The 18,221-nt window shown below is 39.8% G+C and overlaps 1 protein-coding gene across 1 annotated transcript in view; it reads left to right on the top strand.

Moving 5' to 3' along the window:
* The window catches only part of SLC24A4 (solute carrier family 24 member 4), a 96,606-nt gene that overhangs the window by 55,219 nt on the left and 23,166 nt on the right, over positions 1 to 18,221 (top strand). The window contains exons 4-12 of the mRNA XM_032690807.1: positions 1,090 to 1,164; positions 2,999 to 3,083; positions 7,293 to 7,396; positions 8,131 to 8,205; positions 9,230 to 9,255; positions 9,905 to 9,958; positions 11,018 to 11,100; positions 15,831 to 16,000; positions 17,770 to 17,914. Of these exons, the coding sequence (XP_032546698.1) occupies positions 1,090 to 1,164; positions 2,999 to 3,083; positions 7,293 to 7,396; positions 8,131 to 8,205; positions 9,230 to 9,255; positions 9,905 to 9,958; positions 11,018 to 11,100; positions 15,831 to 16,000; positions 17,770 to 17,914 (817 nt within the window). The remainder of the gene's footprint in view (positions 1 to 1,089; positions 1,165 to 2,998; positions 3,084 to 7,292; positions 7,397 to 8,130; positions 8,206 to 9,229; positions 9,256 to 9,904; positions 9,959 to 11,017; positions 11,101 to 15,830; positions 16,001 to 17,769; positions 17,915 to 18,221) is intronic.

The raw sequence follows: 18,221 nt of genomic DNA on the forward strand, positions 1-18,221 counted from the left end.
TCAACATGTTTCTAATACTTTGATTTCAGTATTTCTAATAGTCTATATGTAGAGTACAAGTGCTTAAAAGGTAACATCTTAGGGATGTGGTATAGTGGTGGACTTCTATTGTCAGTTTAACAGTTGGACTTGGTGATCTTAAGAGTCTTTTCCAACCTAAACGATTCTATGACTCTGTGATTTATTTAGGAAAATTATACAAGTCTGAATTTGTAATGCCTACTCATTCATCCTCTTGGAGATAAAATTGTGGCAGCATGGATCACAGACTTCTGCTTGTATTTCATCTTATATAGACAGAGTTTGGGATTCCTTTATTAATGACATCGAGCATGGTGTAGAACATTCTTGTGTCTCTTTCCTTCCTTTTGTGCCTCTACGCAAAAGATACAATCGTAATTAAAAACAACACAAAATAAATATAGAAAATATCATGTGGAGTTTTACATTTTATTGTAGAAAACACAAAGCAAATAAGGCCTACAGGCTCCAGTTTTTCATTCCCAGCTCAGGGAAGGTAAGAAGGAGTTGTGTTTGATGGACAACAGCACGATTAGGCCCACTGCATGGGCACAGCACAGAAAGCCACATAAGACAGTAGGAGAATCACATGTATACAGGGAACCAGGATCATTCCCAGGAGTTTTGGTGCAGTGGTGCATGGCCAGGGTCCACTTATTTCCAATTGTAATTATTTCCTGAGTATTATTGTAATTATTTCCTGAGTTAATCAACTTGGTATTACTTTCTATTTAATTACTTGGTCTAATAATTAATTGAAAATATAGAAGATGATTATGTAATTTCATAAGCCTTATCCGTTATTTTTCTTTATATGAAGCCTGTTGTGGCACCCTATTCTGTCAAACTGTGGTACCTTTCACATTCAAGGATCTGACAAACATTCTTGTTCTAAACTAAATCTTATATTCAAAAATCTGGTTTCATGCAGGGAGATTTTTATTTGAAATGGAATAAAAAATAAAGCTATATATTTCTGCTAGTTTGAATAAAAATAGCTTTACCTTTTTTCCTCTTTTCACATACAGGAAAAATCTGAAGCATTTTCTGAATTTATTTTCTTTACAGGCTCTTTATATGTTCTATGCTTTGGCCATAGTATGTGATGACTTCTTTGTTCCATCCTTAGAGAAAATTTGTGAGGTATGTTAAAGAACTTTATTACTCTTTTGGAATTTTATGTAGAGAATATTACAGAATCAAACATTTTTGTGATCGCTGTTTGCAGTTCAGTCCTGTCAACTCTTTGGCCGTGATCCTTTCCAAGTGATTTGAGCTTCCATCAAAAAATGAACCTGTGGTCTGTGCACACTTGTTCCGTGGCTACACTCAAGCAGAAAAAATCGGAGATTTAATGAGATCAGATAGCAAAACTCACTCTTAAAATACCTGAAGCATGTAGCTAGAAGAGATATGGCTTATGGATGAGTTGGGTTTATTATTGTACTCCTGGTTTTAATAGTCACTTGTGAAAAGAAATCATAAATAGATTAATTAATGTATTATGCAGTCTAATTGCACATCTACCACTGTATCATCAAGGAGAAAGGAAGTGTATGCGGTTCTAGCATAAAGTGGAGAAAAGGGAGAATGTGTGATGGTTTGATATGGAAAGAGAATACACATTTTTTAAGCAAAAAAAAAAAGTAAATGTTATGCCTTTATGTAATTGTTGAGAAGACTTTGCAAAAATCACTAATTCAGTGATTTGATGGGGACAGGGTAGAATTTATACTTGGCATGTAAATGTAAGACTTTGGTGAACTGCTATGAAATGAATACACAGTACAAATGTGTATTAATTCCTTTTTGAGGGCAAAATGAAAATCTCATCTGCTTTGTTTTTAAACAAAAATATGAGTGACGATTTTCTGAAGAACTCCTTTAGCTAGTTAAAAAGTCTTTTTTCCTATGGCTATATGTGCTAAATTTCTGTTATTGTTACAGCTATGTACTTACACTTAGCAGTAGAAGAACAAATAGAAGATAAGGGAGGTGGTCAATAATAGTAAGATACTCAATAGGGATCTTTCCCTTCAGTTGTTCTGTTTTCAGTGTGCACCTTAGACACCATATTTAAATTGTACCACTTGGTTGTACCAGTTACTGGTTACTGATCCTTCATAAAATCTTTACCTCTTGTCTCGTGTTCTGCTGAACATTAAAACAACTTAGAAGAGTTCAGATAGCACACTTAGGTTTGAGATCCTGCAACAGTATGACTGGTAATAGATCAAATTTGTGGTTATGTTTTGTCAAGTTCTGTAGGGTGCCATTGTCATCAGCTCAGAATGGTTTCAGCCAAATTTCATGAAAAATACAGTATTTTTATACTTGTCCTTTTGTCACTAATTACTTTTGTATCCTTGAAGGAAGAATAGTGTACTAAAGATGAGCTTAGAGACTCTCAAAAAGGAAAAAACTTTTCCATAAAACCTGTTTATAGTTCAAGGGAAAGATCTTCAGATGGTGTTAAATTGATGCAGCCCACTTCTGAAGCTATGCATGTTTATGCTGGTCTGAGAACTCTAGGTTATCTATATCCTATTAGAGCTTAAGAGACACTCATAAAAATAGGTCTGTCTACCATACACAGGCCTCTGTGTCTAATTGGACTAATTTTATCTGTGTCAGCGGACTCACTTTTGATTAACAGTTGTTAAGTGAAGCCAGAATCAGGCCAGCTGTTCATAAGATTTATTCACAGAGGTTATATTTTTCTTGTATGGATTTTTATTTTCAAATTTTAGAAGCCCCAAGAGTTGCCCTTAATTCTTGAATGATTGTGTTTAGAGTTTCAAAAGTAAATTAATGAAAACAATTTGAGATGTTTACAATCTTTTTGAATCTGCAGAGATGCTTTTCTCTGATCAGCTGCATGTAAGCCACAATTGACTATTCAGTTACACACATAACTGTAGAACTCCACAATGTAAATACAGTAGCAGTGTTGAAATTACCAATTGTTTTCTTCCAGAAACTACATTTGAGTGAAGATGTTGCTGGAGCCACATTCATGGCAGCAGGGAGCTCCACTCCAGAACTGTTTGCATCTGTTATAGGTATGGAGCCCACACACAATCTTTTATTAGATCTGCTGTTAAAAAATCAGCAGCAGATCAAGCACAGGTACCCAAAAGTGCTACCATTCTTCTGTCAATTTATAATCAGCAATTGCAGCTGTCAGCTAGTCTGTGGTTCATGATATAATTAACTACTCAAAATATCTCATGAAACTATGAGTCTCCTCTCAAAACATAGAGAGGAATGTCTCATTCTGAACACAGGAAGTAGAAGGAGAGATTCATTAAAGTCCCCTGAGAGATAATTTGATATATTTGGAAATGGATTAAGAGCAGCCCTGAGGAAAAAGACTTGGTGGTGTTGGATGATGAGAAGCTCATCATGATCTGTCAATGTGCAGCCCAACATGCATTTGCAGCCCAGAATATCAACTGTGTCCTGGGCTGCATCACAAGAAGCGTGCCTAGTAGGTCGAGGGAGGTAATTCTACCCCTCTACTCCATTCTCATGAGACCCCACCTAGAGTACTGCCTCCAGCTCTAGGGTTTCTGTTGGAAGGGACCATTAAAGATCACCTAGTCCAACCCTCTCCAGTAAGCAGGGACATCAACTAGATGAGATTGCTCAGAGCTCCATCCAACCTGACCTTGAATATTTCCAGGGGTGGGACCATCACTGAGTAATCTGTACCAGCATCTCACCACTCTCATTGTAGAAAATTTCTTCCTTTTATCTCATCTGCATCTACCCTCTTTTAATTTAAACCCATTACCCCTTGTTCTAGAAGTCCTACTAAAATTTTGTCCATATCTTTCTTTTAAGATCCCTGTAAGTATTGAAAGGCAGCAACAAGATCTCAGAGCCTTCACTTCTCCAGGCTGAACAAACTCAACTCTCTCAATCTGTCGTCACAGGAACGGTGTTCCACTCCTGATCATCTTTGTGACTCTCCTCTGGTCTCGCTTCCACAGGTCCATGTCCTTCCTGTGCTAGGGAACCCAGAGCTGGACTCAACACTCCAGATGGGGCCTCACAAGAGCAGAGTAGAGGGGCAGAATCCCCTCCTTCGACCTGCTGGCCACGCTGCTTTTGATGTAGCCCAGGATGCATTTGGCTTTCTGGGCTGCAAGAGCACATTGCCAGCTCATGCTCAGCCTCTCATCCACCAGCACCCTCCAGGTCCTTCTTGGCAGGGCTGCTCTCAATCTGTTCATCCCCCAGCCTGTTTTAGTACTAGGGATTGCCATGAACCAGATGTAGGACGTTGCACTTGGCCTTGTTGAACCTCATGAGGTTCACATGCACCCACTTCCTGAGCTTGTCCAAGTCCCTCTGGATGGCATCCTGTCCCTCAGGTGTGTCAACTGCACTACATATCTTGATGTTTAACTGCAGAGTTGCTGAGGATGCACTCGATCCCATGCCTATGTCATTGATAAAGATATTAAACACTACTTGTCCCAATATGTACCTCTGAGTTATTAGTTATCACCAATAACATATATAACATTAATTATCACCAATGTTTATGGGGACTCTGAGCCATTAACCACTACCCTCTGGATGCGACCATCCAACCAATTCCTCATTCACTGAACAGTCCACTCATCAAATCCACATCTCTACAATTTAGGGAGGAGGACATTGTGGGAGACTGTGTCACACATAGATGATATTCATAGCTCTTCCTTCCCTTGTCCACTGATGCAGTCACTCCATCATAGAATGCCACTAGGCCAGTCAAGCAGGAGCTGCCCTTGGTGAATCCATGCTGGTTCTCTCTAGTCCCCTCCCTGTTCTCCATGTGCCTCAACACAACGTCTTGTAGGATCTGTTCCATAGTCATCCCAGGCACAGAGCTGAGGCTGACAAGTCAGTAGTTCCCAGGGTCCTCCTTTCATGGGAGTGGTTTCCCTTTTCCCAGTCACTTGGGACTTCACCTGACTGCCATGACTTTTCAAATATCACAGAGGGTGGCTTCTCAACTACATCAGCCGGTTCCTTCAGGACTCTGGAATACATCTTGTCAGGTCCCATGGACATACACACAGGTTCCTCAGGTGGTCACAAACCTGATCTTCTCTTACAGTGAGAAGATGAGAAAACTGTTGCTGAAAGAGACTCCAGGCCAATTTAGTGTATAAGATAAGATAAAGAGAGCAGGTCTTTTAATGAGGTCGTAGGCCCCGGGGAATACACACCATGCACATGCACCCAGAGAGTGGTTCTATGATTTTATAAGGTCCACCCAATCCCAGATCTGTCCAGCCCCGGTTCTGCCCCCCAAAATGCTCCTTTGGGAATTAGGTCTGGGGGCGTTTGGTACCCCTTGTTATTCAACCTTGTGTTCTGCAGCTCCCCATGGTCACTATATTGATGGCAGCCTTAGCTTGGATGCCCACTCGGCACAGCACCTACATCCCAGAACTCCTGGGCTCAAGTGGTCTGTCGGGCTCAGCCTCCCCAGCAGCTGGGACTACAGGCTTGCACCACTTGTATAAAGATGGACTTTGCTTCCCACAGTTCCCATCTTCCCATTCACTCAAGGGGTGCAGGAAGACAGGTTGCCAGTGGGTACTGAGGCAAAATGTTGTTGAGTACTTCAGCCTCCTCCTCATCTGTTGTTGCCAGTTTGACAGCCTTGTTTATCAAAGGAGTATGCTTTCTTTGACCTTCCTTTTCTTGCTTACATACCTGTAGAAGCCCTTCCTGTTATTCTTTGCATCCCTTGCCAAGTTCAGCTGCAGCCATACCTTAGCCTTTTTGACCCTATGCCTACACAACCAGGCAGTATCCCTATATTCTGCCTAGGATACCTGTCCCTGCTTCCACTGCCTGTGGAAGGTTGTCTTGCTGTTTAGTTTGACCAGCAGGTCTCGGTGCAGCCATGATGGTGTCTTGCCTTCCATTACTGATTCCTTAGACCTTCAACATGGTTGTTGGGAGTTCTTGTGCTTTATGGAAAACATCCTGACATCCAGCCCTGTCCTACTCCCTTGTCCCTGTGGCCAGTTACTACTGAAGTTGAAGGAGCTACTGACTAGCTCAGTAGCTAGTCAGTAGTCCTGACTTTACTCTTTGCCTGACCCATATCCCTCAGGACTGCGAACTGCACCACTGCATGATCACTGCAGCCCAGGCTGCCTCCAGTCTCACATGCACTGGTGACCAATGGTCCAGCATTGGATTCTTTATGGTAGGGTTGTCTATTACCTGGCTTAAGAAGTTATCCTCCATGCACTCCGGGAGTCTCCTGGATTGCCTACAGCTCGCCATGCTTCTTTTCCAGCAGATTTTGGATGATTGAAGTTCCCCTAGCAGGACAAGAGCCTATAAGTGTGATGCCTCCTGTAGCTGGAGCAAGAAGGGTTTGTCAGTAGGCTCCCCTTGATCAGGTGGCCTGTAGTAGACACTGATAATGAGGTTCCTTTTGTTGGCTCAGTCTCTAATTCTTACTCATAGTCTTTCATCCCGCTTGTGGGTATTCTTCAGAGACAGCTCTTCAAAGACTATCCATTTCTTGATGTAGAGGGCAACTGCCTCCACCCCTCTGTCCTCACCTGTCCCTTCTGAACAGCCTGTAACCACTGATAGCAGCTTGCTAATCATGGGATTTGTCCAACCAGGTTTGGCAACTAGGTTGTAGCTTTCTAGCAGCACGATGGCTTAAACTAGATAAATCTGTCTTTAGTAAAGCCTTTGTTGTCTTTCTGCTGCTATCCTGATTGACATTTTTACAAACTTTAGGGAAAGACTGTCTAAAGGAATGCATCATAACCTCACATCCAACTTACTGAAAAACAGGAAGTGTAAGCCTTTAGGGCTCACTTTAGCAATTATATAAGTTTAGCGAACGTTATCTGGTTGCTCACCTGGGAGAAAGATTTCTGTGCTTTATTATACTGGAAATAAATTCCATGCTTCTAATGACTGACTGGAGATGTTTTATACTCTTTTGAATGGATTACTGCACCACTAACAATCAAGCTGTGAAACAGAACTTGCTGTTGAACTAACTAGCTAGGAAATCATTTACTTTTAATAAAAGCATATATGTAGATATTTTAAGCCAGAACTGGGGAGCTGCTAGTTAGACTAAAAGCACAAATTATTCCACAGAAAAGAGAGCATTAATTATGAAACTTGCTTTGGTTAAACTTTCAAACAATTTCTTCAAGTAGTACTTGTTCTAAGTGACCTAAAATGAAATGACAGAGGTAATTATGTATGTTTTGCTCCCTCTGCAGGTGTATTTATCACTCACGGAGATGTAGGAGTAGGGACCATTGTTGGTTCAGCAGTTTTCAACATCCTCTGCATTGTTGGTGTCTGTGGCTTGTTTGCAGGACAGGTTAGTAAGATATTTATCTTTATACAGTTCAGTTGCTTACAATTCACAGGTTTCCATGAGAAAATGTTTAAAAAATAGTCAAAAACAAAAATGGCATTGTGAAAAATGTCAAATATTAGAAAGAATTTGCAAATGCTTTACAAATAGCAAATGTTTCCAAAAAGTTCAACTGTAATTTCAGCACTCTGAACATGTAGCATACAGAGGAAAAGAGAAAACTGGTTCCTCTTTGTAAAATACAATGTGTTTACAGTCAACTGATTGGTGGCGTATGCTGATCCTTTCTGGTACTGATGATGACCAAAGAATCTAGGACACAAGCATGAGATTTTTTTCCATCTACTGAGTAGATGGTTAAACTGTGTATCATATTTTTTCAGGAAGTAAGTCCAATGTATTGGATACAAATACAATGAAGAGGGAACCATTGATCTGCTGCAGTACAATAAATTGTATTTTACAATTGAAATTATGAACAAATCAAATATCATTAGTAAGGAAAGTATTTAATTAATGGAAGTTTCTATATGATTTTTGTTACTGGTGGTTGTTATAGATCCATTTTCTAACAGACTGGTTTGTCTTTCTGCTAGCAGAAAACTGCAATTGGTTTCAGAATTATTGCCAGTAATACTAATAATTTTGCTCATACACCTAAGTTATTGCAAGATATGGGCCTTTTTTTGTCTTTGTAATTGAATAGTTTTGTTGGCTGAAGGTGTGGTATTTTTCAGGTGGTTTGTCTTACCCAGTGGGCTGTGTTCCGGGATTCTGTATACTACACGATATCTGTGATCGTACTTATTGTTGTAAGTACTTCTCTTATCAATTAGTGTGTTTCATTGCTTGAATTTTTGGAGGACCAGAATGCTAACCGTTGATACACACTGGCAAATAATTATTTTCCTAGCTAGTTCTAGTTACATCTGGAAGTGAGGGCTCAGCTCCTCAATGTATGGTCCAAATATGAAAATTTCATACAGCCGCACAGAATATTTGTCCATCGTGCCCATCGGTGTCCATTTGTCTTGTACCTATGGTTTGTAAAGTTCTGCAGGCTACTGTTACTCAGTGCAATTAGTACTCTCCTCTGACCTAAGGTACTGCTTGCTGTGGAACTGAAAAATTTTGAGCTGCACTTCTATTTTAAATAGGGAAAATGACTGTTTCTTGCTTCTGCACAGTAATTTTATTTCACAGATTCTCGGTAAGTTTTTCCAAGTAGAGCACAGGTGAGGTACCACTTTGTTCATCCAGAGCAGTGTAGTACACATTTAATGTGTACTACACATTTAGTGTAGTACACCATAATGTATTTAATGGTGTCAAGGCAGGGAAGAACCCACTCAGTTTGTATTTTGGAGTAAAAATGAATCATCAGCTGTGTATTCAGTTATGGGAGTTACATAGGGTGGCGTAAAACGTGTATAACCACTTGGCCCAAGAACAGAAGTAAAATAGCTGCCTTTTCTGCTAAAACTAGTCTAACTGTTAAAAGGACTCCAGAAATAAGTCTTTTCAGAATAAATGACTTTGCTATCATTTACACAGCACAGCATGTGGGTACGTGTGAACATATCTGTCTTTTGCATGCTTGCGCCATTTTACTAAATAGTATTTATAACTGTCACTGACAGGGATCTAAGCCTTTTTCACAAGGTTTATGTTTTGTGAGGGGCACAATCCATACAGTGGAAGTTCTGATTAGAAAGGGTTAAAACTCGAGTAGGTCTGGCTAGATATGGCTGATATTTGCTAAACAACTTGACTCTTTTGCAAGATAGATCAGAGAAATGGTCAATTTATATGTTTCCTTTTTTCTCCTTCTTCTAGTTCATATATGATGAGAAAATAGAATGGTAAGTTGTGTAAATTATTCCATAGAGTTCTGTATTTGCCATGAGGCTGATCGGTAAATAGAGTTGCAGTGTAATTGACTTTCATTCCTACACACTGAGAGTATGAGCTGGATTTCACATCTATGTATTTTCTTTAGTTTTAGTTTTTAGGAGGATCAGGGAAAACTAAAAGAAAATGCAAAAACCTGGAAACATTAAAGTACAGAGGCTATACATAAGGCCTAAAGATTCACATGTACAGAGAGGGTAACCAAAGTTCCTCTGCTCTGGTTCTGACTGTTGACATTTATGGGCATGCTAGGTGTCCCAAAACAGAAGTGTCTTCTGAAAGAGTGCTCTCAGAGTGCTTGGCCTGTGCTCCAGCACTGAAATCACAAAAGGCCTTGGTGTTATGATCCTCAGAGGGTAGCTGTGGTTTCAGTCTGCACATTTCTGAAGTATATGCATTGCATTTTATTTGCACATTTATTGAAACTTGAGAGTCTGCTTCCCCCTTCATTCTGCTGAGACACCATCTAATCTTAATGATGTGAATTTGGTGTACACAAATGTGACTTGTACCAGATGTTTAAGGCACACTCCTACATAAAACTTGTAAAGCATACAGCTGTTTAAATGACCTTCTAACACTTTTTTTTGTCTCTTTGAGGTGGGAAAGCCTTGTACTCATCATTATGTATTTATTCTACATACTTATTATGAAGTAAGTGCCTCTCCTTGGTATGCCTTTTAAGTGTTAACTGACCTTCATTCTTTTGGTCTGGTTTTGTCCTTGGCCTTCCTGCATTAGGACAATACAACCAGTCATGTTTCTGTGTAAGATCACTTGTTTTTTCATGCTTACTCAGTTTCTTTCTAGATTTGTGCTCAATCAACAGCAAATATTTTCATGCATCCTTTTCATAGTGCACAAAGGAAAAGTAGCTTTCAGAAAAAGTTGAGAGAAAATTTCATTTATACGAAGTTATATGAAAAGTCCACCAGGTACTCTGGATTGTAAGCATACACCATGTCAGCTATTACACATATTTTGTGCTCCCTGAAGAACAAGGTAAAGGAACATCAGACAGACTGCTAAGCATGTATTTATCTTCAGACCATCTCATAGCAGCTTGTATACTGACATGTTCTTCTGTTGTGTCACTGCCTCTGACAGGAGAGTCAGAGGTCTGACTGTTACTTCAAGTGCCTGTGAGTCCACTCTTCTATTTCAAGTTGCTTAGACTTAAGCCTTGGTGCCTTCCCCTCACGAATCACCCTTTTGGAACTCACTTTTCTCCTACATCAAGTCTTAGCAGAGTTCGTTGGCAGCCCTCTTAGATCTCACCCTAGTGCTAAAGTAGATGTATTCTGTCTTTAGAAGGGTACGGTCAGCAGTCCTGGAAATACTCAAGAACCCACAAAGGGAACACAGTACTGAGAGAAACAGTGAGGTGAATTGCGAACTGATGCAGGAGGAAAGAAGCTGCTGTATAGTGAATGTCCTGGCTCCAAAATCCACAGCTCCAGTGTTTTGCCTTCACTAAATCTGCTCTAGTGCATTTTTGCAGTTTGCTGTATGTCATGAGAGATAGGTGCAGTCCTTGCTTTCCTATCAGCTTGCCACTGAACCGAATGTCCTTTCTCTTCACTTCCCATTAGTTGTCAGAGAACACGCGTCTTGGCTTTACTGCTTGCCTGCATAAGCTGTTCTCAGGCACTTAAAAGTTTGCCAAGAAAATGCGAAATGCAGCCTTTTCAGATCTTTCCTTTGCACTTTCAGGTACAATGTGAGGATGCAAAATTTCTTCACCCTTAGAAGCAAGAATGTGGGAAATGGTGACACAGTCAATGAGCTGGAAGATGGTAATAAATGTTATGCTTCTAGTTGTGATGACCCATCCATTCCGTTACTATGGAAAGGTAAGGCTGAGCAGACAGGACTTGGAAAAAGCATAGTTCACAAGATATCCTTTTTATTTCTTTCGTGTGGATCCAAACAGTGTTACTATTCAATCATAAGCAGTGTTAACTTGATAATTCAGTATTCAGACTGCCAGATTAAAAAAAAAAGATTTTTTTGTTTGTATTCTGAAAACAAGCTGCTTTGCACATTGGCAATTTTGCTGCCTTTTTGTCTCCAGTGATGAGCTACAACACTGAGAAAGAAATAAATTTTTTTGCCAGGAAGAAGGTAATTTTCACTTCAAAAATTAGTTTGGAACTTGAAGCTGAGATGTGAATGTTGAAGGAGAAGACATGGGCAGATCAATGCGCAAGAGGGATTACATATTGAGTTCAGATCCTCAGAAGACTGGCTTTCACATGCCTTAATAGCTCTGTATACATTGCCAAGCACATGTAAAATAGAGAAATGCAGGTTCTTTGCTATCTGTGTCTTTGTCATAAAGGGTAGATGATATCCAGCTTCTGGTACTGAGAGTAAGCAAAGATACCTGATTATTTTTGCCTTTTTTGTAAGCCTGGTTTTTATCTTTGTCTTATCCCTCTTCTATTCCATTCCCTCTTTCTCTGTACAGCAAAATTATTCCTAGTTTCAAAGCACAAACCATGTAATTGATTGAGCACTTTGGTTACTCTTACAAAGTGAGGTCTCCTTGCTGTATTCTCTGCAAACATCTAGGAGGCTGAGCTCATCAGCAATGTAGGTAGCATTGAAAAGGTCCTCATGTAATAACAAATAGTGGCAAACAGGAATTTAGAGCAGACTCAGAGAATCACACTCTTTCTGCTTTTAGTTTTTAGGCTAGGGTTTCTTTAAGGCACGTACTGTCACTTACCACAGGTTTACGCAGTGACAGCACACTGCTGCTCTGGTCTCAGATATGGTGTTTAGAAAATACTGATTTAAAATTACTTCTCATAGGACATTGTAGCATAATTAAATGAAGATGTGTTTGAAATACTTCCATCTCATTTTATAATGTACTTTTGTGAACATTGACTATGGTACGGTGAATTCTGTCACTTGGATGTGGAGGTGCATACATGCAAGGTTCAGAGGATACCTCCTGGGGCAGGTATTGCTTGTGTATTTAAATGGGGATATGGGAAAAGGTTGATCCAGTGAAAGAACCCAGGCATTAGTGGGTTTTACTTCTGAGACATTTGTTGGGTTCTGATGTCATCTCCCTGCAGGCTCTCCTCTCTAGCCCTTGTGGTAAAGGGATGACAACACAGAGTGCTTGCCTGTCCACCTATTTCCTTTTCAGGAAATCTGAGGATTATTAAATACTTGTGAAGAACATGCAGAAAAGAAGCAAGAAAGCTATTAAAAACTTGGACTCATGAGAATGGTGTCTCCCCTGGCAACTGTCTACAGCAGATTTCTTCCCTAATTTTCCTCCAAGATGCACTGGGACTTCAGTTTCAGTCAGGTTCCCTTTGCCTTCTCCAGCACCACACAAATACATGCTGCATTGGAGGGACCGTTGTTCAAAGTGTGAAAGCAAACGTGCCTGGCATGAGAGAGGACAGAGGAAGAACAGATTAAGCATTTGGAGTGAGTGATGGGAGAGGAAGATGGCAGTGTTAGCCTAGCTGCTTTGTAGATGGGTGCTTTATGTGTCAAGAAGCTGTCCTAGAAAACCATCACATGGCTTCCTCTTGCTTCTCTCTCCTGTTGAGGCAAAATATGCCATGACATGTTAGTGACTCCCTGTTAGTTAACATCTTACAGAATGAGCTGCATCTTTTCCAGCAGCAGCTTTCAGAAAGGAGCACTGCTAGTAGCAGGGAGAGAACTAGAGAACTAGAGCTGTCCTCTGCCTTACCTTCAACCAGTGATTAGCAGCTTTCAGGATCCACCTAAAAACCTCCCTTGGCTTCACCTAGGTATAGGTCTAGCCTTAATCTGATTTTCCACAGGAGAAAAGTCTGATTACTTCCTACAAAGGTACAGTTGCTTTGGGTGTGAGGAACTATCATTCTACCAAGGATAGTTACTCTTTCGCTCAGGGTGCAGGTAAAAGGTGGGTTCACACGCTGCGAAGCTCTTTTATGCTTTTAAGTTATGTTACTTTTAAAGAGTATGATACAGTATAAAAGCTTCCATCACTCAAGTTTCAGAGAGAAAAAGGAGAACATTTCACTGTAAGAAAAATTCCATTTCAAGGCTGAGTTCTATACACACAGATAAAGGTGAAATAGTTGTACTTTGTAAATACTACTCCTATTTTCAAAGTACAAATATGTACTCCCCTTGGCTTTTATTATGTTAACCCAAATTCCCACCAGGTGGCGTGGTTCAATTCATGCCTGAAACCAGAAACTCTTGGAAAAACGTGGGTTTCTGAGGGCCTGATCAGAACTAAAGTCATCAAGAACCTTTCTGTTGATTTTGATAGGGTTGTTGGTGATGAGCCTTTGTAGACAGCAGAATGTTTAGGTAAGATTTTTGAAAAGAAAAGCTGTTCTTAGTGGATATTTTTACTAATGATTATCACAAAGGAGAAGTGGAAAAGGCTTTTCTCTGTTTCATATTTGAGGCTAATGTATATATATATTTATGGGCATAGAGAGTCAGACTGAAAAGCTTTTATGAAAATTACAAGAGCAATGTGCTGCAATTAAGTCAAAATACCTGCAATTACTTATATATATATTTATTTATTGTGAGGTATTCTGTATCAGTTTTTATTATGGTACTTTACTCACTGTTTACTGTTTACTTACAGTTTACTCACTGTTTTCTTAGGGCTCTAAGAAACAATTTCAGAGTAACTTCAGCGCTTCCATGTTTTTCATGACATTGTAGATGATGCATTTTGGATACTTCTTTGGAGAAACTCAGTTGAGAGCAGTTAATCTGATGAGACTTAATATCTGGCCTTTTTGCCTTACCAGCATTACTGTCAAACATTTCTTTTTCTTTGTCTAACTAAAGCAAATGTTAAGCTGATGTGGTTGAGTCCTCCTCTGTGAGAATTGGTTCCTAGGTAACCTCTTCTGTGGGGATGGATTCCTAGGAAGTGTGTCTGGCTATATATTCCTTCACAGAAAACTTTAAACTGTAAGAGTCAGTGTAATGGATGTTCTTCTTATTTGTGTCATCAGCTGCAGTACTCAGCGAGGTTAATTTGGTTTAGGTGTTGGGGTGGGGGGAGGATAATTGCTCCTTTACATTTAGCAAATGTAAAATTACTACTAGTTCTATTCTGCATTACAGATACTAAGCTGAAAGACAAGACTACAGAGTGGATTCTTTGAGTAGGTCACATTTCTTTGTGAAATGAAAGACCTCTTTATGACACTTCAGGTGACCCCAGTGTACTCATTGAAAACTCATTTTAGTGAAACAAAGCAAGACACTCAAATGCTGAAGGGTAAAAATTACAGATGTTTGTTGGTGATTTAAAAGCTTGCTAGGTTTTTCTTGCTGAATCATAATGGAGGATATATTTCTTCAACTTCAGATATATGAGAGATGCTTGAGACAGCAAAGCCTTTAATGCATGATTTAGGTGCATGCGTGGATCCAATCTTTTTCGTGAAAAACAAAAATACTTCAACACTGTAACAATGCAAAAGAATAACAATATAGACTACTGTGTGTTTAGAACAGGTCTATTTTAATTCCATTGTTTAAGTTGAATGTTTTCTTAGATTTCCTTTGCTTCCTGACTGGAACCGTGCACTAATTATCTTTCACTTCTACCTCCTAAATTCTCTTCCTCTTCTTAATGTAAGTAACAATGCAAAAGGTGAGGGAGAGGGGGAGGCCAAGCTAAGCAAAGCAGAAAGCAAGCAGCAAAGAATTTTTTTTCCTGTACAATATTATTAATATTTATTACAGTCATATGCATATTTCCTGCCCTGCTTTCTAACACCATATGGGTATGTCTCCTGTCTGCTGAGCCTTGCTCTGCTTTCTGTGTCTAGTCTGTAGCATTTGTGAGAATATTGGTTTGTTGTTGAGCTCCTGAAGTCCTCGCATGTACTTGTGTTGATTCCCAATATAATTTTGTCTCTCTGTGTACTTAACATGGTGAAACTTGGTTAACCTTGTAATCTTAATCTTGGTATAGGTTCCTTTATATTAACAAAGGCTTCCTTATAGCATACATTTGTTCCTGACAATTGTTTTTAATTGTTTCAAATCTTGCTATGTTAGAGATATTGGTTAAGATTTCCAGAAGGAGTGAGCACAACATTAGGGACTCCTGGATGTGCAGCAGCTTGAGCCAATGGGATAGCTTTAGAAGTTTCAGGAGTGCTGTTTACACTGCCACAGTGCAAGTGCTTTTAGAGAAGACGTACAAAACCATAGTGGGACGTAAGCAAAGAAAACTGGCACTACAGCATGAATGGCTGGGTAAAAACTGCTCCCATTTACCTGAGAACAGCTTGGTGGCTACCTTAGTAGAGTGAAATCCCTTTCCAGCTTGTGATCTGAACAACGTGCACAACTGATGAGGAGATTCACCAGGCTGCAGAAATATTACAGTAAAGTCACTCATAAATTCAAGCATTCAGATGACTATTACCCCCTCCTGAGTCTGAAAAGAAGGACTCTGGGTGATGGAAAGTATGGTAAGATCAATTACACTGCTAACTCTGTCCATTGTGATCATTAGTGAAGGGGACACAGCAGTATGGCAAAAATAGTGTTATGATGGTGGATGAGATCATCTGCTCCAGTCCCCCCAAATACCGGTTCCCTGAAGCTGGCTTACGGATTATGATTACGAATAAGTTTGGACCACGCACCAGAATGAGGATGGCAAGCAGACTCATCATTAATGAGGTAGGTTCATTAAAACAGTAAGTGACCGTGAGGCAGAGGGATTACCAAAGGGCTGTGCTCACAGTAATTCTGGAATGTAGATTCTCCCATGTTTCTAGGGGTGGGATAGAGCTATGTTGCAGCAGATTTGAAGATTAATTCCAAACTGGTGGTGCTGCCTGTTTTAATGGGACAGCAGTCAAGAAGGAGGGACTACCTTATCTCCCTGACGGAAGATGTTTATTTTGGGAGGTGTGTGTGTATGTGTGCACATTTGGAATGTATTTACAGCACAAGAATTGGTTTTGCTCATTACAAAAGTGGTCAGGCTAAGGAAGGATAATGAACAGCACAACAAAAATTCTGTTAGAACTGCTCTTATATTAGCAATGCTTCAGGATCACTGCAGAGATTTGCCTACCTCTTTGGTATTCACTGTAGTCCTCAGCTCAAAATAAAAATAGGCCAAAATATTTTCATGAGGGGAATTTGCCCTGGACAGTTTCAGTTCACTCTTACTTGGTATATTGTCACCACTGTATGCTGCTTGTTCCATATCCTGGAGCTGAAGTGGCAGGACTGGCCAAGTGATGCTGTTCTGAACTTATGTGAAGTACTTGGGGTAAAATTTTTGCCCTGCCAACCTTAGGTTCTATGAGGGCAGGATTTTATCCTTTGCTCCTACAATATCAAATACGAGAGATATTTACTCTGAGAAACAAGTTGATTTCAGTAGTTAGGAAGTACAAGCTTTAGCAAGTTTCTAGAATTTGAACATCATAGTAGGGGTCATGTGTCTACCCAGCATAGTGAATATGCCCCACTAAAAGTACCATTAATATGTTTGTAACAAAAGTCCAGTTTAACAGTAAAACAGTGAAAGATTGGTGGTGTTATGGTCAAGAGCAGAAGATCAGACAGGACTTATAGTTGTTTTTCATTATAGTGTGTTAATACTGCTTTCAAAATTTTTCTTACATGTTGTGCAGTTACTTTATTTTTCAGGGCATTTCAGAGCACTTTTTAAGAATTTGCAATCATTTGTCATGAAAAGAGAACGCTTATCGGCCCTGTATTATCTAATCTAATGAACTAAAAATATTCTTTTTTTTAATAAAAGAACTTACTGTTACATCTCACATTCTGCAGTTCATAAATGGATATATATACTGATGTTTAAAACCTATCCCTGTAATTGTTGTACTGTCTGTTGGAACTGTAGCAGTCTTACACATGTCTGCAGGGCCAGTTATGAGCTTCAGGAAAGTATATACTGAGACAAGGGCAACAGGGATTAGTCTTGTGTTTGAAATTAAAAGTGGAATGTTTACATTTACCTCAATGAATGGAGATTAGAAGGAGGGAGAACAGTTGGATCTGAGAAGGAGAGTTACTGGGTAATTAGTCATTCATAAGCCAACTCTAATGGTGCAGAGGTGTCTTGAATATTGCGACTAGATTATGATGCTGTTGCTGGTTTGAGTGGGATTTTTTGAGTGAGAAGTGCTTTAGAGTAACCACATTCATTAAAACACGGTGTAGAAGAACAAATACTTACAACTTCCTCCATCATGGCTTGGAAGACTCCTGCCATTAGTTTTGAGGTGGATGGTCAAAACTAGCCTGATGAGGACAGGTAGGCCACTGACAAGTTTGTTGCTGACTGAAAGGAAAGCTTTGTGGAGAAACTTCATGGCTCATGGGACTGGGGCTGGACAGACAGCAAAACTAAGATTTCACCAAGTAAATGTTTTCCAAACTATGGCAGTTTTGTCTTTGACACTGTGCAGCGTCAGCGGTTAATCCAGTCTGCCAATGGTTCAAGCAAAGCGCTTCAGAACAGGAGACAAGAGAACATTGAAAATGGAAACATCCCTGTGGGAAACCAGGAGGAGGAAAATGAACAGGACACTCTAACTCCATTTTCAGTGCCAGGTAAGGCTTACTTTCCAGGTGTTTGTAGTACCAGAACAGAAGATAATTTAAATGTCAAACACTGGGTTAAGAAAAGACAACATATGTGGGGAGAAAGAAGGAAAGAGATTGGTTTGACTTTGTGAAGGCTGGATTTGATGGCAGTAAAACTAGGCTGGAGGCTGTGTGGCTAAAAGCAGATCTTAGGAAAGTGTTTTCCAGTCACCATGGACAATAACGGTGGAAGTACTGATTTGCCAGAGGCTAAGTGAAAGCAGGTAAGGCAGGTTTATATTAAAAAAAACATACCAGACCGACCCGATGAGCA

The sequence above is a fragment of the Chiroxiphia lanceolata genome, chromosome 6, assembly GCF_009829145.1.
Source record: "Chiroxiphia lanceolata isolate bChiLan1 chromosome 6, bChiLan1.pri, whole genome shotgun sequence".
NCBI classification, from domain to species: domain Eukaryota; kingdom Metazoa; phylum Chordata; class Aves; order Passeriformes; family Pipridae; genus Chiroxiphia; species Chiroxiphia lanceolata.